The sequence below is a fragment of the Lissotriton vulgaris genome, chromosome 10 (genome assembly GCF_964263255.1).
Source record: "Lissotriton vulgaris chromosome 10, aLisVul1.2, whole genome shotgun sequence".
NCBI classification, from domain to species: domain Eukaryota; kingdom Metazoa; phylum Chordata; class Amphibia; order Caudata; family Salamandridae; genus Lissotriton; species Lissotriton vulgaris.
Window position 1 is genome coordinate 457,161,174 of NC_141698.1, and position 25,530 is coordinate 457,186,703.

Below are 25,530 nucleotides of genomic sequence, written 5' to 3' on the forward strand. Positions count from 1 at the left end.
GAGGAAGGACTTTTTTTCGTCTTTGAAATTTGGTCACCATTTGTTCCAGCTGTTGTTTAAACGTTTTTAATAAATCTTATTTCTCAGAGGTATCTGCTTACCAGTCCTTTATCCAGATATGCCGTCTAGGTGGAAGAGAGGTAACAGAGTGCAGACACTCTCCTGCTTTTCATGTGATGCAATTAAAGGAAGCAAACTTGTTGGTCCGCCTGAGATGATAATCCAAACATGCTTCACCTTCTTGCAGGGCTTACGCCAAGAACTCAAGGTCCTTTACCAGCAACTCTGCTGTATAGGCAGCATGAGCTTGAGCCCTTAGAACATTCAGAAAAATCATTTGTGTTGGAATTAAACAGGTTTGAAATTAGGTGTTTGTAACTGAACTTGCCAAGGTTTGAAACCCCCAAACTGATTTCATGTCAATAGTATCCTTCCAATAAACAAAGCCTTTTAAGGCTAATTGTGCAACAAATGAATCTGTATATATTAGCTTGATTTGGGTAAGCATATATTTCTTTGGGGTGCAAGTTTAAAATAAAAAGATTTCAGGTCTAATGTATTCAGTCCAGAAAAATATGCCAATGTATCCCTATATGTTTTTGAGTTCCCTTGCGAGGGAGTAGGACAACGTTTCCATTGTGCAAGATTAAAAAGTGTGCATTGAACATTAGCTTGATGTAAATGATGATGCCCATAATGATGGTAATAGAACATTTCACTATAATTAGCAGAATTTAGGTACAGGTCCTCTGCTTCGAAACCAGTGTAGTATTCTAACTCTGAGGGCATAGAATGTACACTCCCTAAATCTAATAATCAGAATGTAACCAATGTACAATATCTTTCACCCATGTAGACTCTACAAATATAAGGAATCTGCAGTATTTCTCTAGGTCCAAACATATTGTAGGCAACTTTACCTCGACTCTATCAATAACTGGAATGGCTGAAATGTTCAGAAGGGACACGTCTCTTTTAAGCTTATGTGATGATGAGTGAGGTGTGAAAACCTCAACAACCAGTTGTATGGCAGAACCTTCTAAAAGGTATTGTCCATCTATCAGCAAAAAGGAAACAGTCACAGATCCAATCCAAAGAAATAGAAAAACCAAGGAAAGTGTTATTCAAACATACATCCAAGGAGGGACCAGATAAGTATGTTTCAGCCATGAAAATTAAACACAGGCCTGTGTAGACAAAGTGTCTGGAAAGGACACACTGTCAAAAGAATCGGATGAAAAATCACCTGTTTTCACATAATAACCAGAAGCAGTTTGCTGAAAAATGGGACCCACATCTGTAATAAGACAACTGATAGAATCCACTAGGTGTGGATCAGTATAAACATCATCTGCTGGAGATGCAGAAGCAAGTACAGTACGCACAACCGTCATGTGTCTGGTATTTGTCGCAGTGTTAGTAATTAACTGAAGCTCATTCTCCGCCTCCCCCCCAGCCTGGGAAAAACAGCTTTGATGGTGCTCACAAGCTGAAGAGGAGTTTCCTGTATGCTAGGGAGAGAAGTTAGGGAACTACCAAGGACGCCTTGTGGCCTACTGCTTAGAATCAGCCACACGATATAACTTGATGTGATCAATGGAGATAAAACGATTGTCTTTAGAACCAGAAAGCAGTGGCAATATTACAGTTAATGTACCCTACATGCCAAAGACCAGCACCGGTGAACAGAATGATGGGCCAAACTCCTTTTTAACAGAAATCCTTTCCTAAACAAGATCCCCAAGTTGTGGAATCCAGTTGGAAGGAGCTGGCTGCTCCTTGAGTCCCATGGAAGCAGACATCTTCAACTGTTTGTTGGATTGGTCATTCCAGAAGTTTTTTAAATCATGTAACACAGCACAATGAACATTTACATCAAAGGGATGGCTGCCCCACAATGTCTGGACCGTCAAGGTCTGGAACGAACATTTTCATGCCAAAGAGGACATCAGATAGGGTCCGGCCATTAAGAGAGCTTTTTTGGATAATATTTAGTGTTCTTTATACCCCATATAGATAGTGAATCTAACTACACTCTGTACCTAATACTCTAACTGTTAAGGATTGCTTTAAGTCACAGTTCATCCTCTCCAACAGAATTGTGCTCAGGCTTATATGGAGAAGAAGACTGTATCTCTACACTCAGGGAAGCCATAGAATCCCTATATGCTTCTGAAGCGAAAGCAGGGCCCAGGTCCAAGTGGAATGTAGTGCACACATGTTTTCAGATAAAGACTTGCAGATCTTTAATAACAATGCGAGCATCAGCCGAACATTGCAGTCCCACCCGGAGGAACCTGGAGCAAGAATTAACTAAAACTAGGACACATTTAAGTGCTCCATCCGAATTAAGAAGACCACAATGGTCCAAACAAATGCAGCCAAAAGGTCTGTTGGAAATCAACAGGTGCATCTGCGGTGGATGAGCCAGGGTGGAAGATATAATTTGTTGACAAATTTCACAACAAAGGACCTAATTCTTAGTCTGTTTGTAGAAGCCATGCCACCAATAACGTTGCTATAGCAATGAAATTGGGGTCACCGTGCCTGCTTGTGTAGAAGCAACAATTTCATGCGCAGCTATCACTAATTATTGCCTGCAGTCCTGGTTGGGAATCAAACAATCACTAACTTTTGGGAATGTAACAAAGTGAACATTTTGTTCACTTAAGTGATATGTATATTTAGCCAGAAAAAGTCTTAGGCAAAGGCGTGCCGTTTTTGTGTAGCACGAACAGCAGCTAGGAAATCTTGGTCTACCCTAGTGTGATAACGAGTAATTGCAGTATCTATTGAAGTCCCAACTGCTAATTTGGCCGCTACATCTGTCAAAGAATTTCCTACAACGTGTGGTCCCACATGTTGATAACTCAATGTAGTAATGATATGAGTCTGTGACAACCTAGCTTTACGGTCTACCACTTTTGCTCAAAGCATTTTATGCTTTATTGTGTTGCCTTTAGAATCTTTGGATCTACTTTGGTGTCAATAATGCAAATTGTTGTTAAAAGACTGGACACCATAATACGAATCACACACTATAAGTGTGGGAAATTCTGAATCCACTATTTCCAGTGCAAGTAATAAAGCTTTCAGTTCAGCTAACTGCACAGTGGAGTCCCCTAAGGACTGTGCAAGTTTTCTGTGGTTGGAATTGACCATCCAACAACACACCAAGAACAGTGGCAGATGCCGCCAAATATTGGTGCTTAGTATCTATAGCAGTTTGGGCTGAACCATCAGTATAAACAATATATTTATACTGTTCATGAGGCAAAATATTGCTGGGCATGAAATAAAGATGCTCATATTGAAGAAGCTCTTGTTTCTGCAAAGATGGGTCAAAGACGAAGTCTACACCAACAGATGTTATGGATGTTGCCCATTGTATCCATCTAGGATGGAGGGCTTGAGAGTTAGGAACACAAGCTTTTATCACAGGCTCTAAGGCTGGATTGGGAGTAACAGCAATAATGTGCTTCCCTTGTGCAAGTGGCCGTTCTTTAAGTATAGCCATCTGCACTGCAGTCAGTATTTTTTCAGTGGATGCAACTGGAATATAAATGCGATTTATATGCTATCAGCACTGTTCCACCTTCATTAAAAGTGATAAAAGTAAAGCAAATGGCACCCGTGATAACATGGATCACCAGGTTTGTCATGTTGACACGTGTATGTAAGTGTCACGTTGCAATGAAGCCAGATTGTAGTGATCTGCGTGAGTCAATGTGTTCGGATGTTCAATGTGAACTGGAAAAATCAGGATTAACCAATTCATATAATGACTTAATGTGTTGTGCGTAATCAGGTTGTTGTACGTTCTGCCAAAATTTAGGAATCCTAATAAGGATTGCAGTTTCCGTACAGTATTTGTAGGCTCGAGCAGAGCACACTTCTCTAGGAAGTGTGGTAAAAGGCTTTTTCCATTCATATGTAAGTTTGTATCCCAAAAAAAGGACAATTAGAAATGCTATATTAGATTTTTGAATTTGAACTTGTAGCCATATTCAGTGAATCCCAATATAATGCAATCCAGCAAACCAGGTGTGTGTTTAACTCATCATCCGAAGGTAGATATCATCTGCATAGGACAACGCGTCAGGGTCAATACCTTTTAGCATTGACACTATGCGGGCAGCATTTCAGTCCTGGACTATTTATAACCCATAGGGACTTGAGAAAAGTGACGCTGAAAGCCAAGTGCCAAGAAGACAATCCAATCCCTGCTTTAAGGTGCTATATTTTAGTAGAAAAACCATTGAAAAAATCCAATATGGTCCTATATTTTTACGGACTTTGGACTACATGTACGAAAATATCTTTTTTGAGATTACCAAATAGTAATTTTGAAGAAATTGCTATTTGGTAATCGCAAAATGCAATGTAACAAAACATACATGAAACCGCAATTTCCTAATTGCGATTTTTAAAAAATAGTAAATGCAATTAGGGAATCGCTATTTGTAATGACTACTCTGTTCGTTCATATGGGCCTCAAAGCCCATAGACGAGAATGGTCTTGTATTACCTAAATTGCGGTTACCTAATTTGTAAATGGGCTGGACCTTAAGGGTATGGCATGATAAGGACAGTCCTGATCTCAGCCGACATTATTGCAATATAAAGCTGGGGCTTGTGCAAGAGCCCATTCTGCTCCTTAGGCTTGTTTGACTTCAACAAGGACAAGCACAGAAAATGATGGAAGAATGACATCCTCACCTTGTGGAGATGTCTGGACACATTGCAGGGGCCAATCAACCTCTGCTGAAAGAATGCCATATGATAAAGTTACATTTTCATAGAATATTACCCGAATGGTGCGCTGTATGTCAACCTCATTTTGTATATCCAAATTATATAATCAATCTGGAGGGGTTGTGAGCCTGTCTCGGGCTTTTAATGGTAAGAAAGTTATCAGTTGCTGTCACTGCCAGAAACTCCTGGGGATTTTAGCGCATTATAGTGTCACGGAGAGTCACCGCCCACCTCCTGTTCTCTCATTGTCTGAGGCATATTTTGTGGTTATAGCTACAACTTTCTTTTTCTGAAATTGAGGCTTACATTGAGGAGGTTTTTCCTCCTTCTTTATCTTCACGTCAGACAAGCGTTATGAGTCCCTCTTTGGTTTCACATACTTTTCCTGTCTCCGCACAGAAAGCCCTCTTCTCTGGCACTGCTTGTCAGATGAGTCCTGGAAGGAATGATACGGATGAGTATCAGAAATCTGATACTTCTCAGGTGCTGTTATTTGTGTGCGATCAAGTAAAATAATAGCATCTGCCAGAGGACTCCGGAGGCAGAGAGCCTCCTCTAGACTTTTATTTATGTCATTTATTTATGTCATTTCTAGAGTGCATGAATCACCCCAGACGGGGTATCTCCGCGCTAGGATGGCTGTAGGCCACTGCAGCCCAGTAATTTAGAACAGCAAGGTTTTTAGCTGCTTTCTGAAAGACAAGTAGCAGGTTGAGAGACAAATGTGTATGGGAAGATGATTTCAGAGAGAAGGTGCAACATAGGAAAATGCTGCACCCCCCTGTCGGGTTTGTTTTATACGAGGTACACAGAGGAGCTCTTTAGCCCCAGAGCGAATGGTCCTCGAGGGGTTGTACCGGGACAGTTTATCTGCGATGTAGTTGGGTCCAAGTTTATTTAAGGCTTTGCATACCATACAGCAGATCTTGAACTTGACCCGTTTCTGAACTGGTAACCCGTGGAGTTTTCGGAGTAGAGGGAGTGAGGGGGTTCTGGGGGGAGCATTAGTCACTAGTCGAGCCGCTGTGTTCTGGACCACTTGCAGTCTGTTGAGGGAGGATTCTTTGGCGGAAATTAACAGAGCATTGCAGTAGTCTAGACGACTAGTGACCAGTGCTCGAGTCAAATTTTTCCGGGTGGATATAGGGAGTAGGGGGAAAACTCTGCGAAGCAGACTGAGCACGTGGAAGCAGGATTTGGCGGTTGTGGTGGCGTGTTCCTCGAGGTTAAGTTTCTGGTCGATTCGATTCGATTAGCTTTATTCGATTTCAGTAAAAAATCATAAAAGCAACAGCAGTACATAAAAATACACCAATACATTAATACATTTCATTTCATTTCATAAAAAGAGTTAGATGAATTTAAAAATAAATTAAATCAATAGAATAAATCGGCTAATCAGTATACAAAATGGAGCATGAACAAGTTGATAAAACAGGAGAGAGGTGGCCACTCAATACAAGACCACTTCTCGCCGTCTAGAGATTATTCTATGTTGTCTGACATTATGACGGGACATATAATGTTCTGGGGTAAAATTCACTTAAAGTCCAAACTGATATAGGACCATCCCCTATTTGAGGCTGCCAGGATTGCAGGTATAGTACGACATGTTTATTTCTGAACTTTATGAGTACCAAGTCGCCCACAGTGTTTTTTGCGAGAGGTCCTAACCAGCCCACCCTTCGGACACTTAATATGGTCCCGTCTAGATTGGAGGGCAGAGGTCTATTTTTAGTGAGCCAGTACACTACCTTATTCCTTAGGTCCTGCTGTATCTCGAGTTTTCCCTTTGGAAGTTCAGGTATTCCTGAGAGGACACACACAATAGGGGCTGCCTCTGGTGGCGGATGTAGGCGGTTAGTTTTGTGAGGTAAAGTGTCATGACTAGATGCTATTCTTTTATGAGATGACTTGTCTTTATTCTGCCCAGCCCTAAGGTAAAAAGATTGTGATGGCATGGCGACTTTTGGGATATTAACAGATTTCATATGTGTAGCAACTGGTTGTATACTGGAGATCTTGCTCTGTGTGGTGGAAATTGGCGTATCTATAGGGGCTGGATGCTGTGATTGTACGGGTCCTCCCATGGTTTTAGTGACTATAGACTTTACTTTTATAGCTTCCTCGACTCCCCTAAGCCTGTTCTCTAGGCTAGTCATTTTATCAATAAGCGGAGTTATGATAGTTTTCATCATGGTTTCGAGCTCCAACAATAGGGAGGTCTGTGTAGGTGTTTTCAAAGTCGCAGTACTAGGAGTATTGCGTAAAGGTGGATTACAATGTAATTTTTGTAGTTTGGCCTCACTGCCCGCGTGTTTAGCCTCATCTCTCTTCCTTTTAGCAGAGAGCACCTGGTTGGGGATTACCAATAGAGAGTTTGCTGTTGGTTGTATTGTGCGGGGCGTTACCTGTGGAGTGTGAATTAATTGGGAAGAGCAACTAGGCCCATGTTTGGGCGTAGATATTGGGGGAATTGGAGCTTTTTCTGGGACCACAGTTTTGCACAGTTGATTAAGTTCATCCAGTAATGATATTACCGGAGCTATATTGGCACTCTGAGGCGGAGAACCCAGAGCGAAAGAGCTGTCTAGAACTGGGGATCGTTCTATTCTATCTAAATCACTTGCAATGGGCAGTATAACACGCTTAAAATACATATCCATTGTTTCCCCTATGCAGGTTACCCTGGGAGGAGTGGTTTCTCCGGTCCGCTTTACAAGACATAGCGTAGCGGCTATCTCACAAAAGGAAGTTTTGTACTAAGACAATATCGAGAACCTTGGAAGGGGCCTATTGGAAGGACCGGAAGTAGACAATGGATAACAGTACCTTTGGTCAGTGTTCCTGAAGTATTGGCATAAGAACCTAAGGGGGGTGTCCCGACCCGGCCTCCTCTGGCCGCAGAGGGCCCACCCTTTGCCCGGACTTAGCCCGGCGCTGCCCGCGCGCGTCCCGCCGGACGGGTGGCGCTCCGGTCTTTATTGGCGCCTCCGGGCGCAGCCTCTGACGTCCCGGGTGCGCCTCTGTCACTGGGGCACCTGGGAACTGTGGTCTGCTGGTGGCGTGGTCTGCTGGTGGACCGGCCATTTCCCTCACGGCACTCGCTGGTCAACAAGTAAGTAAAGTACAGAGCCGTTGCCCTCACGGCGATGCCTGCCGGTCAAGGAATGCCCCCCACAGAGCGCTCGGTGCTCCGGTCTTTATTGGCGCCTCCGGGCGCAGCCTCTGACGTCCCGGGTGCGCCTCTGTCACTGGGGCACCTGGGAACAGTGGTCTGCTGGTGGCGTGGTCTGCTGGTGGACCGGCCGTTTCCCTCATGGCGCTCGCTGGTCAACAAGTAAGTAAAGTACAGAGCCGTTGCCCTCACGGCGATGCCTGCCGGTCAAGGAATGCCCCCCACAGAGCGCTCGGCGCTCCGGTCTTTATTGGCGCCTCCGGGCGCAGCCTCTGACGTCCCGGGTGCGCCTCTGTCACTGGGGCACCTGGGAACTGTGGTCTGCTGGTGGACCGGCCGTTTCCCTCACGGCGCTCGCTGGTCAACAAGTAAGTAAAGTACCGAGCCGTTGCCCTCACGGCGATGCCTGCCGGTCAAGGAATTATGGTAAATTTTCACCCCTAGGTTCTTTACCATCGTTTTGGGGGAGGGAGTTGGTCCCAAGTCTCCCGGCCATCAGTTTGGAGACCAACTTGTTACTGCATCGCTGAAGAGCATTATTTCCGTTTTCTAAGCATTCAGCTGGAGAAAATTATCGCTCATCCATTCGGTGATGGATCTCATTCCCTCTGAGAAGGTGTTCTGAACGCTGGTGCAGTTTTTATCAAAAGAGAGTAGCAGTTGTGTGTCATCGGCGTAGGAAATTGGGATAAACCCTAGGTTTCTTATTAAGTTGGCGAGTGGGGTGACATATATATTGAACAGGGTGGGGCTCAGGCAGGAGCCCTGGAGGACCCCCTTGATGACCATGGTAGTTTTTGATCTGAAGGGGCCTAGGTTGACTGTTTGTATTCTTTCAGCTAGGAAGTTGGTCATCCACTCTAAGGCTATCCCCCCCACGCCTATGTTTCTAAGTCTGCCTAGCAAGATCTGGTGGGAGATGGTGTTGAATGCAGCAGACAGTCAAGCAGTATAAGGAGTACTGCCTTACCCCTGTCTGCTAGCATTCTGATGTTATCAGTGACTGTCACTAGTGCTGATTCCTTACTGTGTCTGGGGCGGAATCCTGACTGTGAGGGGTCGAGGCTGTTGGAGGATTCGAGGAAGTTGGTCATGTGTTTATTTATATGTTTCTCTAGTAATTTGCTTTGTAGCGGCAGTAGAGGGATGGGTCGATAGTTAGTGACGTCTTTAGGGGGGAGTTTGGCATTTTTCCTAATGGGCAGTATCTGAGCTGCCTTCCATTCCTTCGGGAGTTTGCCTTCCCTTAGTGAGCTGTTCAGGATGGGGCAGATTGAGTCAGCCAGCTGGTCTGCTAGTCGGGCGGTGGTTTTGGCAGGGATCAGGTCTGCAGGGGAGCCAGATTTGGTTGTTTTTAGTAGTGTTTTTTAAACTTTTTCTTTAGGTCTGGGTTTGTCCCATCCTTTTTTTTAACAAACTCTGGGTTCTCCTTAGCAGTACACATGTCAGGACTAGGTGTGCCAAGTTGTGATTTTCTGGGTCTGTGTGACGAGGGGGGGGTCGGAAAGGGGACTATGGTGGACCGCGACACCCCTATCTCCCCCACTTATTTCCCTGCAGCCGGAGGACTGGACCTCATAGTCGTGCATAACAAAGACACACCAAGCAGAAGGATACAGTGGCCCCTTTAACTGGGAAAGCCCTGAGGAGGAGGGCCCTCCCCCTCTCAGTGACACCGTCCCTCTTGGACCAATAAGAGGGTGGAGTTCCCCACCGCTGGTGTGTGGCTACACAGGAGAGGAGAAAGCGGAAGTTGGAGAAGACGCCAGGAAATAGGAGAGAGAACGTGTAAGGAGAGAGGATTGGAGTCGTGCTGTCAGGACATCGGATGCCCCGGGGGAGCCAGGAGGCCAACGGCACCACGCTTTGCCCAGCCATGCTCCAGGAGGAGCGTGGCTCACCAGGTAGGGGAGCACATCGCGGGCTGGGTCGGGAGGAGGGAGAACCCTGCAATATAGTCCGGGGTCCCTTTTTGAGTCTAACCTGTGTGTGTGCTTCCCCTTGCACTCTTCATTACACTCCCAAAGTTGTGTGCACCCTCAACTCATTCCATAGAAGTGTATCACGAGTGCATCCCTCACACCTTTTCCCCATAAAGAGATATGCTGTTACCCAGCACTTACGTCCCCTCTTTCCTTCTTTTTCTGACACAGAGGTGGAGCTATTTCCCAAAAGACGACTGCAGGACGACCCAAGACCACATGGAAAAGCATCCCCCTAACGAAAGAAACACGATCTTTGAACGGACTGTTGATCTCTAACCCTGGCTTCCCATAGAAGGCGTGTATTAGGGAAAATAAAACCTTCACATTCTTCGAGATGGCTTACTTGTTCCTTATTCCATCCCGCAATAAGTGGTGAAGAATGCGGGCACTGTAACATCTCCCATCAGTAACCCCATGATGGAAACCGTAATACAGCACCTAGTAAAGGGGCAAGAGAAGTTAGAATGGGCAGTCGAAAGACAAATGACGTCGCGGAGGCGGTTCGCGACGTCTTCAAAGATACAATATCAGCACAGACGGAGGGGCTGGAGAAAATGGTAACAGAAACGCAGGTACCCACGTCCAGTGACTATCGGGGTACACTCCATGGACCATCAGGGGTGTTGGTACAGAAGTAAGTACACAGGGAGGACCCCGACGCCTTTCTCTTAAATTTTGAGCACGCCACCCGGGTATGTGGCTGGTCTGAGGAAAAGTGGCCCTTTTTCCTGGCCCCATTACTAACCTGAGAAGCACAGGCCGCATATCAGGTGGCGAATGCCAGTGGAGATACCCCATATGTGGATATTAAAGACGTTATCTTGGACCACCTTGGTCTTGATGCAGAGGCGTACAGAGTACGTTTTAGAAAGGAGAAAGGACTGGCAGGGGAAAACCCCAAAGCATTGTACATTTGCCTCAAGATGGCAGCGGATAAATGGCTACGTACCTCCACTAGCACTAAGGAGGAGATTATGAATCGCAGTTATTTAGAACAATTTCTCGAAGCCCTACCATATAACACACAGAGATGGCTAAGGTAGCACTCCCATCTTACCCCTGAGCAAGCGATTGAGATGGCTACAACATGTTCAAGGGGCCAGCCCTGTACCCCCGTTGGGGAAACAGAGAAACACCAACGCCCTTTCCCCTTGAAGACTGAAAAGAAACTACGACCCTTGTCCGAACCTGCTAAACTCAAACCTGCTAAACACGATATCCCCACTCTCCGGGCCCCCAATGTTTCGACTGTGGGGATCGGAGCCATATCGCCCGCCTCTGTCCCCGGTGTAAACCAGCTGAGGAGCTCATGGAAGTGGGTTATATCCCGAAGGCAATCCTATATACTGCTGAGATGGGAGGCACGTTCCATTTAAGTGTACAGGTGAATGAGAGGGAGGTAAAAGCACTCCTAGATTCCGGGTGCAAACAATCTGTCATACAACATGCTTTCATAAACCCCAGTCAAGTTATCCCCAACACTCTGGTACACATTAAGTGCATACATGGGGAAGTTAGACCATATCCCCTAGCTTCTGTAGTCTTGTATCCCAAACAGACCCCCAGTAGAGTGAAGGTAGGGGTTCTAGGAGCCTTACCAGAAGACCTTATTATAGGCACAGACAACCCTGAATTCTTGACCCTATTTCAAGGCACTTTATCCACACACTAGACATGTTCATCTTAACCCCAAACCGCCCTCCTTACCCCAGAACCGTGGCTAATGGATTGAAGTTTTAAGTTTGCCCAAGCCAATGACGCTACTTTCTTCAATGCCTGGGAAAACGCCCACCAAAACCAGGGTACCCCTTCTCCAACATACCCCCGGTTTCTCATACAAGAAGGACTGCTGTACCGCCAGGGAAAGCCCGACGACCCACCCCAACTTGTGGTCCCCAAACCATTTAGGGACCACATACTCTTTTTCACTCATTCACACCTCACAGCGGGGCATACGGGAACCGAAAAGACGATGCAAAACATATTAAGGAACTTCTTCTGGCCAGGTATCTACAAGGACATCCAAACCCATTGCCAGGAGTGTGGGGTCTGCCAAAAGAAGAACTTACAAGGACTCCCAGCCGTTCCCTTACAACCTTTGCCGATCGTAGGAACCCCATTCGAGAGGGTTAGAATGGACCTCATTGGACCCCTACTGAATACCCAAAAAGGGAACCAGTACGCCCTCTTTATAGTGGATTATTCGACCCGTTTCCCAGAGGCCTTTCCTCTAAGTGACTCCTTAGAAATTGCTATTTAGGAAATGAAAAATATGTATGATATACCCAATTTCCTAATAGTGATTTCTACAGAGTAGGAATCACTATTAGGAAATCGCAAATCGGAAATTTCATGACATTTGTCCCAATGTGATGGTTTAGCATTTTCAAAATAGCGATTTCTGATTATGAAATTGCTACTTTAGAAATGTTAAACCAAGGTTGGCTATGGGCATAAGGCCCCTGTAATGCCCTCCAAAAATAGTGGTGCACAAGTAGAGCACACATAAACCCTAGGGATATGTGTGCGCTCCATCGCACTTTTAAAAAAACATCTTGAAGTGCTTTTTTTATTTTTGCACATGATTACCTTCGACTTTGAGTCAATGGTAACTGCATTTCCTAAATGTTCATTTTGCATTTAGGAAATGCTTTGTACATGTGATAAGAAACTGCAAATAGAAAATCCTTATTTGCAAAGTCCAATTTAAGGAATCACAAAATGCAATTTCTACTGTGTAGAAATCACATTTTCTTATCCTTTGTGTGTCTTGTTGTCCCGTAAGGAAAAACACAGTATCAATTTGAATGATTTCTGTGCGATCTAAAATGGAACGTCCTAATGATTTGTGGGAATTTTGCCCATAATTGAATGAACAATAACAGGACTCGTGGTAGGCACTGTAGGCAATTGAGCCTGCCATGCCAGGCCTGCCCTTGCTGGGACGGCCCTCAATGAGGGTAAAACATACTGAGTTTGGCGGCTATATAGTCGAACTTATTATAATTGTTGTCGCTCATTAACATTGAGACCTTGTAAATTAGGGAATGGTGTATAACCAGCCAATACAGGCCAAATGGATCCCTCATTGCTGAGGGGATCCATGTGTATAGGTGCAAGTACACGAATCAGGGGGCCTCAGAACCAATTTTGATGTTCCCAATGTGAAAATTGTATTTCTATGAGCAAATATACTATGTACGCTTGTGTTGGATTAACATTAGTATATTCATGGAATGTACCTGAATTAGCATTACAGCTGGAAAACTGACCCAAGAATAAAAGACTTCTAAGCAATAGCTGTTGTAGGCCTCAACCACGAAGATAAAGTCACCTCCTGCAACGCCAAGTCCACATAAAGTTACATGTGCAAAGACTGCAGGTCTGTAATTGTCAGCAATTGGTGTAGGTTGTGGTTGTGCCATTATTAAAACAGGAACAGAAGCAGTAGGCAAACACAAATATGGGTAATCATTTAAAGGTTCAAGCTTGAACAACCAACAAATTAGGTGCTGCTTAAAATACTTTGAAGGATATATCCCCAACACCACGGACATCTCCAGTACGGTAGGTGAAAAGGTACTATGGGACACGCATTAGTGCTACTCGGAAGACCAGTTGAATAAGTACCAGACCAATCATTGGTGGTGCCATGTCACTGGGATTTTGTGTGGAAACTGAACTATGCCTTGGGACAACAGGACGTCAAAGTGTACGGACTGAGTCTCTCTACAACATCAGCACTTGTAGGGCCCAAATCCTGGTTGCTCACAGTGCCTCACCTGAAATCCTAACTTTCCCAGTGTAACAGGTGATTTCGGCAACCTAGAACAAGGCCCTCTAATCCCCAAGGGAACCGTGGAAACAGATCATCACCTTTAGTTTCTCACACAAAGGTACAAAGAAAGTTTACAATATTTATTGAAACTATAGTAGTCCAATATGAAGCAGATGTGCTGCGATTATAAGACAAATAAAACTGACCAAATAAACAACATTACTAGCAAACTGTATTCAATTAATAGACAAACCATAGCAAGTAATATATCTGTCTAGGTTACCCTCAATGTGTGAGCACAGGGATCTATTACTAATCTCTGGGGTTAGAGGTCGACCCCATACCTGTTGTGTGTAGTTAGGTAGTCCACAACATAGGTGTAAACTCAGTTTACGCAAGTCTGATGCCTACGTTCCAGGACTGGTATCTCTGCTGGAATTCTCCTCTCTAACCTCCAAGGAGCGAGCAGCTGTGCAACGGTGTTATGTCTAAAAACATTAAAAGATGTTGCTGACTGGGCAGAAGAAAACAGTACACCGTGCTGTTTGAGCTCGTATTGAACGTTCAGATTGAATACCAAGAAGAGTCACTAAATAACACATAACATGTGCAGCGTATTTCAAAAATAATATCATGTAACAAAAACAAATGTAGTATGTGTGGTTGTGCAAAGCAAAGGCAGCCTAAAACAGTTAAAAAGTGCAACCAAGGAAGAACCAAAGTGGGCCCAGAAGGGAATTGATCCTCGTTGTAGTCATCCTCTTGACACTTCACGTGCAGCTCCTAGGGACTATGCACTACCCAAAAAGGGCCTTCATCCTCTGATTCATCATCATCCAGCAGATGTGCAGTTGGGAAAGACAAAACCTCACTTGGTGAAGTATGAGCTGGAAATATTGGTTCTGCAGGGGATCCTACAGGCATGATTGACAATGGCATCAATAGTGTCAATGGTGCTTTTGCCGACAATGCCAGCATCAATGAGATTTTCAATAGAGGTGTTGTCATCGCCAGGGTTCTCGTCACTGCTGTAGTCGTCAAAGGGGCTCTTACCAGTGGTGTTGTCGTCAATGGTGCTCTCACCGATGCAGTCATCGACGGTCTAGTCAACAGGCCCATAGTCGGGGGTATTGTCGCCAATTACATCATCGCCAGTGGTGTTTTCATTGGCATCTTCTTTGGTATCTTCTTGGTTTTTCACCTCTCTGTCCTTCAACATTTTTTGAGAAAAAGTGTAGCACATCTTAGAATCCTTTACTTTGTGTTAAGCATGTAGACAGTAGATGCACTCCGAGTGCAGCTTCATTTTGCCACATGTTCTACATGGCCTGAACAGTCCTTAGTCTTAGGTGGTTTTGTCATGGTTGGGTCGTTAGAATATGAAGAAGTCTATATCAGTCTTTTCCTGAAGAAAATTCGATTAGACTTTAGAGAAAACTGTAGTAAACTGAGCAGAGCTCAGAGAGACTCCCACCATACTACGTGTGGTAGAAAACCTGAGTGACTGAAGCCTCTGTGGTGATTGTTCTAGAGGGTACTGTTGCATTATTGTCTGAACTTTGGTTCTTACTAAATGATGAGGATAAGCTATTGAAGTGAATGTTTTTTTTTTAATTTTAACTGATGTGTATGTCATTGACTGCTTTCTATTGTACTGTGGAACTCCCACTTTGACAACGGGAAATGGTTCAAACATGTGAATCTATGAAATATTCAATCCTGGAGAAATTCGGTTTTATGGAGCCTAAGCTCATCTTATAACTAAGTGAATGTTTTAACGCTCCACCCAATATTACATTCCCTAGCTGGGAGATCTCTATAATGCTCCACTTCTTGAATCCCTCAAGTGCTGGCACATATTGAAACAAAGACTCCTCAAATAGTGGGGTTTATTTGGTTAATTTCTGGTTAGATATTTTATTGTGTCATATCATAATTTAAAATTCTTCTTGGTGGCCGGCAGGAGTGAAGGGTCAATCCTGCCTCCATATAATATATGCAGCACTGACATGTTTGCACCCACCCCTCAGAGGCATAGGTGGGGTTGCTCTGAGTGTCATAAAACCACTCATTTAGGCTCAATAATTGTGTGAAATGTCTGCCGCTGCTATGCCAGTATCATAAGTGGAATTCAAGCATTTAAATAACACTCTTCTAGGAAGCCCCTGATGATAGAATTAATGGTGGCGAACGCGGCCTTAGGAATATCAAAGGGTAAATTCTGCAGTTGGTACAGTAGGTGTGGCAGTGCAAACATTTTAAATAGGGCTGCTCTTCCCAATAGGGAGAGTGGGAGCCAAGAACAGAACTTGATGTCATCAGTTATTTTGTCTAATATTGGTTGAATATTCCGGGTCCATGCTGCCCGTGGGTTGTGTGATGTACATTCCAAGTTACTTGAACCCCTCTTCTGCTATTTGTATGCCTAAAGCCCAATCAATGCACTGAGGTTTGTCCCCAACTAGGAATAGAGACAATTGGATTTTGGTTAAGGGTAGCCCACTTATACCTCCAAACTTAGGAAAGATCTGAAAAATCCTTGGGCCTGACCATTCAGGACCCATGAGAAATATTAGGATGCTGTCTGCGAAAAGGCAACTCTATCACTGCGTCCACTCTAATCCTTTCAGCTCAATGGCCAGATGGAGGAGCAGAGGAGACAGCAACATTCTTGGCATGAGCTGTGTCATAATCAGAAATGGGCTTGACGCATTCTGCCCCATTCTAACTCATGCAGAGACATCTGTATATAGGAGCCACACAAATTTGATAAAGGTGCAACCCATGCCACATTTGTACTTAAGGAGAATAAGTAGACCTTATTCACTAGATCAAAAGTATTTTCAAAATCAGCTACTAAAATCATTGTTGGGATGTCTAGTCTTTTAGCCAAAACTAAAGCTTTATATAAGCGCCTGATGTTATGGTGTATGAAACGCTTGTACAAAAAGCTGAGTAGTCTCTCTGGTTCAGAACGTGGATCACAGTCAGCAAATGGTTGGCCAGTGCCTTAGCCAAAAGACAGACCTCTAAATCGGAAAGTGAAATTGGACAATATGATGAGAATCAATCAGGTACCATGCCAAGTCTATGTCTAAGTACAATGTCCGTTGAAGACTATCCTTTTTCACTCTTGAAGACTATTTTTTCACCCATGCTCCAGGGTCTTGAGGTGACAACCTATTCAACCAAAAAATGCTGTAAAACAGCTGTTGGGTGCAAGGAACTCTCCTGCACCTTGAGCCCCAGCCTGTATAGTAAGACACGACCCAGAAGAGTCTTTTGTATTTCTCTCAGTGCAAATGGACTTGCAGACCCACTGTACAAAACCATCTGCCTAGATCCTACAGTGCCACAACAGGACCCCCTCAACCTTGACTTAAGCGAAACAGAGGTGGAGGGCGGTAACATGATGCATGATATAGCCAGTGTTCCAGACTCGGATGAAGGAAAAAAAGTTTTTAAAAAAACAAATGTATTGTACACGAAAATAAGTAATACTGCCAACTGGAATATGACTTTCCATAAAGACAGAAACTAAACAAGATGTGCTGATGGTAGAATGTCAGGATATACACCTGCAGGAAGTGAGGCAGGATAAGGGAGACATATCGATTGGTATTTGTATCTTGGTCAACTGTACAAGGCAAATCTACCTCATAGGGTAAGTACTAGAGCAAAGAAGGGGGCAAAGAGATAAAGATAGTTCTATCTGATACGCACTTTCCTCATATTTATAACTGAGCCTCTCCGCCTCGGTCCACTATAGATATCAGACAAAGATGAGTGTTGGTGAAATATATGGCTCAATATTTAAGGTAAAACGGTCTGCAAATGCACACTATTCCATGGCCCCTTGCCAGAGCGAATGTGCCCTCATAACAACATAAAGCCCCTTGAAAACAGTACAAATTCTCTGCATGTAAAGAAAATAAATATGCTTCTAAATATATGAATTTCAAGACTTCATGATTAAGAAACATGGATAATGGAAGTAAGGAGGTAAAGAATTAGGAAGGGAAGTAATGTAAACGGAGTAAGGAAGAAAATGAGGAATGGAAGGAAGGACATGAGGATAAATCATGCCAGGAAGGAATTAATCCTAAATAAAAGCGGAGAAGGAAGTGAGGTGAAGTCATTTAGGAAGGAAGGAGAACAGAAAATCAATTGAGAGAATCATTAGGTAGCTAGATACCTTTAGCTGCTCCTTGAAGGCAAAGTATTTGCCAGTGCAGTTAAGCTCATAGTTGAGTTGACACTTCTGTTCCTCCAGGGTCTGGTTGTCTAACACTTTTCCTTCGGCCACCTGTTGCCCAAATAGACCACGGTATTCATCCAGAATGGAGTTGGTTATGCTGACTATCTGATTGTGGTAATCGCTCTCAGCCTTGGTAAAAACAAAGAGACAACAGGTATAAGAGAATATGTGGCAGCACTCTATGGTAGAAGGAAAAGCATATTACAGTTTAGTTCATGTAAGAAGCTTTAGTGCTGATGTCATCACTAGATACCATGATTGGTCCAAACATTTGAGCAGCAGCCCCACTATCATCCCTTGGAATAATAGCCAATAGTCTTCATATCCCTATCCCTTATAAGAGTTATCTGCAAATGAGTGGGTCAGAGACAACTGATGTACAGCTAAGAATGCAATATTCAGAACCTAGCCAATGCCTGATAAGGGATGTATGACATTACAACGCATGCTTTTACCACGCATGCCTTAACAACGCGGTTTTTACATCGCAAACCATTACAACGCATAGCGCTTTGGGGTGCTGGATAGTGAAAAGTTTAATTTACTATTCCAACACCAGTCCCCGTGGACACTAGGGAAGGTGTTGGATAGTAAATTAAACTTATTCCCTATCCTAGAGCGCCTCCAGCGCAATGCGTTGTAATGGTTTGTGGTGTAAATACTGCGTTGTAAAGGCACTGCATGGTAAAAGTTGCTGTAAAGGTTGTTCACCCCTGATAAGCAATGCCCACGAAGATATGGAGAAGCTAAAATTGCTACGAGGAGTAAATAATCTCTAAAATATTTGAAGTATTCAGTAGAACACATTCAAACCTTCCAGTGTGCAAGGAAGGAGGGGATTTCCAGGGGGAGACTTTGTGAACCTCAGTGATAAATAGATAGTTTCATATATTGGGTCACTTCTACACCTCAGAGTTTCCACCTCTAGAATCATACAAAATAAATCAGTATTTCATATGAACAATTGAGTAAAAGACTGAATAGCAGAATTTCAAAGGAAAATATTCTTTTGGAATGGGATGTCAAATGAGGAGTAAACCTTTAAGCAGATATCTATAGTGCTACAACACTATGGAATGGTTATTGAATCTTAAAGCACAGACCTCTAGGCAAACTTATAAATAAAAATGATATAGTTACAGACTACCATGAAAGAGCCTCCTTGGTGACAGCATTTCCCTGCCTTTTCCCAGCAAGCCGTGGAATAGGAGATATGTTCCAACACTTAAGTGTGTGGGAAGGCCTGCAGATTGCGTCTCCGGTAAGGAAAGGAACATTGGCAGCAAGGGGGAAAACTCCAGCATGCGAGAGGTTTACCGTATAGGCTTTTTGAGTGCTCCCCTCAATTGCTTAGTGATGGGGCACAACAACGGTCAGTTCCATTCACTCCTTGAGATACTGTCAGGGAATTAGCTGGGTGAGACTGGGACAAGATTGGATAACAGAACTAGAAGTTTGCAGGGAAACCTATGAAGATAACACAAGTAGAAACAACAGGAAGGTAAAGCAGGGAAACAATAGACAAATCATCTTAAATTATTCTTTGTTGCTCCTCAGAAGTAATCTCTCTGTGAGGAGAGAAAGATCTCACAAGAAAGCAAGGGACAGAATAACTTCACAGACTTTTGGGATACACCCAGCAGCTTTTATGGAAAAAGAGTGCTGGGTGTATCTCCGTATCAGAAGCACCAGGCCTCAGAAAGACATTGGCACCCCCTGTAAAACAATTATAATCAATATAAGACTGTAGTATAACACATAAAAAAAGACCAGTGAGAAGAGAACAAAGAACAAAAAAAAGAAACCGGGCTCAGGGAAAAGCAGGACGGGAATTAGGGTCAGGAACAGGACTGGAATGCTAAGAACATTTTCATAATTTCCGTGTAATTATGAGTGCCATTAACCCCTTGCGTGCTGCCGTCGGCCGTTGGGAGCAGTACCTCGCTTGTGCTGCCGTCGGCCAACGGTCGACGCAGCCCCGCCCATTTTGCGGAAGTGCTGCACTGCCGCGAAATCGCGGCCACGGGAAAGGGGTTAAATGACTAGGAGTGACACTTTCTCGTAAACAGCATAATGTCACCCACACCTAGTAGCAGCGTGGCACAGCCTAGGTCGGACACCTCTTGCGGGGCGAGACAGCAGAGAAACAATGAATCAAACAGAGATTCCCTGCACTAGCCAGCTTGCGCCAATCTGGATCGGACCTCCTGGCTCCTCCCTAGCTGGGATCAATTTAATGGCATGATCAGATCATGATCAATTGACAGAGTCTGTCTAGGTTCTCTACCACGTGGGACCCACGGCTGACTACAGGATGTGAGAGGTGACCTAGCATGGATCACAATCTAATGCTGCCTTATGGCTGAGCTCTGAAGCCTCAGCAGCAGCTGTAGCATCACTTCATCATGATCATGACGTATAACGTGCTCTTAAAATTAAATTAAATTATAAGGATATTGGAGAAGGGGATAGTGACACAAAAGTAAATTGAATTATTAGGAGAATATTGTAGATGGTAGTGTGTAAAATAGACAGTTCTAGTCGCTAGGCCACATCTCATCCCGCCTCCTTATTTTCCTTGTACAGTATAAAATGACCCAGTTGTTGGAGTTGTTGGCATGTATTTAGAAACTTTGTTTTGAGGCTGGACATCCACATCTGTTTGATAGTATGGTTTGAGCAGGGGTGCTTATTACATTAATTAGGCAGGTGTGTAGTTTTGTGTTTCAATCTTCAAATCTTTGCACTTCTTGTGGCTTGGATATGAGTTTCTGTGATAGCTGGATATTTCACATAATATATTGAGAGGCCTATTGCTCCTGCTGTTCACTAGTACCATCTTGTGGCCTTTGAAAAGCAGTACTCAGAGCTCATGCGACCATCACAGGCAAGTGAGAAACTGGAACTACACAATTTGACCGCACTCCAGGACACAGTTCTTTGCGTGACAATCCCAGTCATTGCTATAACATGGAAAAGGTAGCGGAAATGTGTTATTCTAACGCGAAATGCATGGAACTTGGCAGGGCTGCTGAAAACTGAAAACAAGATTACAGAAGATCTACAGTCTAACAAGGCAAGACAGAAGTATGCAGACAACAGTCCGCTGTCTCTATTAAACGTGGACACTAAAATATATGCCAAAGTCCTGGCTACTAGACTAGCGCTATTGGCCCCTGATTTAGTGGCCCCGGAACAGGCGGGGTTCATGCCTACCAGAAACCTGACTTATAACATCAGAACGGTGCTAGGAACCATTCAACACGTGAAGCAAGATACACCGGCTGTGGCGCTTTTCTTAGACATGGAGAAGGCGTTTGACTCGGTGGAATGGCCTTTCCTCCTCCAGGTGATGCGGCGCATGGGACTTGGTGAGCCCTTCCTACAAATGGTGGGCGCACTCTACGAGGGCCCCTCGGCAAGAGTGCGAGTGGGCAACGCAATTTCGGTGCCTCTGTACATAAGCAGGGGCACCCGGCAGGGGTGCCCACTATCCCCCTTCTATGACTGCAGATCTCCAGACGCTTCCCCGGGAGCAACGGTTTCCTTTTACTCTTCATTTTAACTTTTTTTTTTTTTTGTAAAATTTTTATTTTGCATAGTACAAAGGAACAGTAAACATAATGTACCACAGCGGGCGCATAGATGGTCCCACACAGTGGGAAAACAGTAGATCAGGACGAGGCAGTAATATAGTGCAAGAAAAAGAAGCAAACTCTAGGCTCAACAGTCGCAGGGTAGAGGCAGTCTTATACGTAGCTCCATAGCTGGAAGTCTCTGCTAAGCAAGCTGGGAATAGGCCAAGAGTCACAAAAAAGGGCCTCGTCCATGAAGCATAGGCGCCCCTACTGCAGACCAAAGGGAACACAAACATAACTTCCCACGTCCCACCCTCTCCCCCCCCGTGACGGTGCCACACTCATTCCCCAATCATCCGTCATGCATACTTAAAGCTGAAAAAGGTGTAAGGTCCTCAATGATGCTGGGCATACTGCCGAGGGCAAACCAGTAGAAAGAAAGGACACCAAGGGACCCCATATGTGTTTAAAGTTTTTGTAGTTGCCGAGGAAGATGTCCGCCATTCTCTCAAGACTCAGGAGCCTCCACAGTCTCGCGTGCCAGAGTGAAATCGCCGGTGCCTCCTTCCGCTTCCAAGCTGCAGCCAGCGTGAGCTTGGCAGCGCCTAAACAAAGCCATAGAATCTTCTTGTCCGCGCGTGTCTGGTGCTCAAGTCCGGGGTCCCTCAGGCCCAGGAGGATGAATGCTAAAGAGTTGTCAATAGGATACCGCAAAATATCTTTAATATGTGAGAGAATCTCATCCCAGAAGGGTTTGATGATTGGGCAGTCCCACCAAATGTGGCGGAAATCCCCCAGAAGGCCACAGCCCCTCCAACACTTATCCGAGACAGCCGGGTAGATACGATGAAGCCGGGTCGGGACCATATACCACTGTGTGAGAGTTTTTAAGTGCGCCTCCCTCAGGAGGATCGAATGATTAAATTGAGTCAGATCCCTCCATAGTGCCGACCATTCACCATCTGTGATGTCCCTCCCCACCATCTCCTCCCATTGCTCCATGTAACGCGGTCTAGGAGAAAGGGCGGATTGAAGCAGCAGTTGGTATAGGAAGGAGATGGCTCCCTTCATAGTGGATGTTTTTAGCAGGAAGGCCTCAAATTTAGAGGGAGGCCTCGTGGCTGCCTCCCGCACTCCCGGCGACGTGGCCCAATGAAGCAGTTGTAAATGCCTGTATTTATCAGTTTGCGGCACCTGATAGTCCCGCATGCAATTCTCGAAGGTCAAGGGGTCAGAGTCATGAAACAGATGGAGCAGCGCACGGCATCCTCCCTCCCTCCAAGCATCAAAGGGGCCCTCGGTGAGAGCCGGCGGGAATGCCGGGTTAAAATGCAATGGGGTGAACGGAGATGGAAAGGTCGTCCACCGCTCATCACCTACCAAAGTGTCTCACACTTTCAGTGTAGTCCCCGTGGGCGTGCTGATGTACGCATTCACCGGGCGGTCTCGCTTCGGCTTCCAGGCCAGATCCCAAATGGACCGACCAGCCACGCTTCGGTCCATATGTAGCCAGTGTTTCTCGGAGAGTTGTTGCGACCATTCCACCATGACTCTGAGTTGGGCAGCCTTATAATAGAGGTGTAGATCCGGGAGGCCGACCCCCCCATCAGACCGTAGTCGTCGTAGGAGTGCAAACGAGAGACGTGCCCGACCACCCTGCCAGACAAAGTTCAGGATCAACGTTTTGAGCTGGCCAAAGAAGGAAGTACCCAGTGGAATCGGTAGGGCCTGAAATAGATACAAGTATTTGGGGAGAAGGACCATCTTAATGGCATGCACCCTACCGAGCCAGGACAGGAATTTCGGCTTCCACTTCTCCAATTCGGCCCGTGTCTTAGCCAGCAGGGGTGGAAAGTTGGCCGCGAACAACCCACCCACCGTGGGGGTCAGGTGGACTCCTAGATAAAGAATCGAGCCCGAAGCCCAAGCCAGTGGTGTTGAGGCCCTCGCCTGAGCGACTTCGGCCTGTGATAAGGTTAAGTTCAGAACATAAGACTTGCCATAATTAACCTTGAAGCCAGCCACCCTTTCAAATTCTAGCAGAATATCCCGAACGCATGGAAGAGAGCTAGCGGGATCAGCCACCGAAAGCAGGACGTCGTCCGCAAAGAGAGAGATTTTGTGTTGCTCCCCTGTGAACGGTATACCCTTCACCCCTTCATGTTCCCTCACTGCCATTGCCAAGGGCTCAATGCTGAGCGCGAATAGCAAGGGGGAGAGGGGGCACCCTTGTCTGGTGCCACGTGAGTGTTGAAAAAAGGCCGACAGGTGGCCGTTCACCGCCACTCTCGAACGCGGGCTACAGAAGTTCGCCTTCACCATGGTGATGAACCTATCGGAGAAACCAAATGCTTGCAATGTGTGGAATAGAAAGCCCCAGTCCACACGGTCGAAGGCCTTCTCCGCATCTAGGCCCACCAGCACAGCTGGAATGCGGAACCTATCTGCCTTCTCAATAAGGTGAACCACCCTACGGGTATTGTCGTGCGTCTGGCGGCCTTTGATAAAACCGGACTGGTCCGGGTGTACAATCGCCGGAAGCAGGTCCTGGAGACGGCTTGCCAGAATCGCCGAATACAGCTTCGCATCAATATTAAGTAAGGCTATGGGACGGAACGAAGCACATTGCTCCGGATCCTTCCCCGGTTTCGGCAGGACCGTTATCACCGCCTCCGCCAGGGTCCCTGCGTAGCCATGTCATTAAAGAGGGCAACCAAAAAGTCGCACACCTCAGTCGCATAGGTCTTGTAAAAGACCGCAGTGTACCCGTCTGGGCCGGGGGCTTTATGTAATTTTAGATTTTTGATGGCGGAGAGAACTTCCTCCCTTGAGATCGGCGCTTCCAACAGGTCGTTCCACGTACTAGAGACCTGCGGGAGCAGCAAGCGCTGCAGGAACGCCTGCTGTGACGCAGCATCCAGCGCGTCGCCCGTGTACAAATCGGCGTAGAAGCGGCCAAAGATGTCCGCCTTCGCCCCGTCGCGATGGTGGAGCACTCCCGTGGAATCCCTGATCCCCCCTATGTATTCTCGTTCCCTTTTGTCCCGTAACTGTCGGGCCAAGTGTCTGCCAATCTTATTGCCACTAGAGTATGAGTGCCGCCCTAGTCGAAGAAGAGTAAGCTCGGCTCTGTTGGCATAGTGTGCCTTCAGCTTACCCCTAACTGCCGTCAACGGGCGGAGGGTCACTCTCGAGGGGTTAAGTTTGTGAGCCCTCTCGAGCTCGAGCACCTCAGCTTCCAGTGCTTCACGTTCCTTCCTACGCAGGGTGTTTAGCTGCGAATTGAGGCCCAGGCACGTCCCTCTTATCGTCGCCTTAAAGGCGTCCCACGTATTCGTCAAAGAAGTATCCGACGGGGGTTGAGATCGAAAAATTCACGGATGGCCAGACGCAAGGCTTGGTTGGAAACCTCGTCCCTAACCACCGACGCCGGATAGTACCACTTTCGATTCGCGGTGTCAGGCGGCGACCAGCGGAGAGTAAGCACCAAGAGACTGTGGTCCGACACCGAGATCGGAAGAATGGCGGCATCCAGAATGTTCCCCCTGAGGGACTGACTAAGGAAGATGTGATCCAAGCGAGAATAGGAGTGATGCACGTGTGAGAAGAATGTGTAGTCTTTCGTGGTAGGGTGAAAAAATCGCCAGCCATCTACTAGACCCAACTCCCCCACCCCTTGCTGTGTGGAATCAGAAAAGACCCCTGTATCCGTTCTGCGCCCCCCCGAGCTATCCAAACCCCTGTCCCACACCAAATTGAAATCCCCCAGCAGGAACAAGAGCCCCTCCGCAAAGTCCCCCACCTTTACCAACAGATCCTGCAGATACTTGTTCTGGCCCGCATTGGGCAAATACACCACACCAAACGTGCACAATCGACCCTGTATGTGCCCTTTAACCATCAGCCAACGGCCTTCCCTGTCGTGGCGAACCTCCACTGGTTGAAAGTGCAACGCCGCCCTGAAGAGGAGTGCCACCCCCCTGTGTTTCGTGACAGCA

At 45.7% G+C, this 25,530-nt stretch overlaps 1 protein-coding gene across 1 annotated transcript in view; it reads right to left on the reverse strand.

Moving 5' to 3' along the window:
- The window catches only part of CFAP70 (cilia and flagella associated protein 70), a 1,103,282-nt gene that overhangs the window by 517,570 nt on the left and 560,182 nt on the right, over window positions 1-25,530 (reverse strand). Inside the window, exon 15 of the mRNA XM_086941320.1 lies at window positions 17,892-18,083. Within this exon, the coding sequence (XP_086797446.1) occupies window positions 17,892-18,083 (192 nt within the window). The remainder of the gene's footprint in view (window positions 1-17,891; window positions 18,084-25,530) is intronic.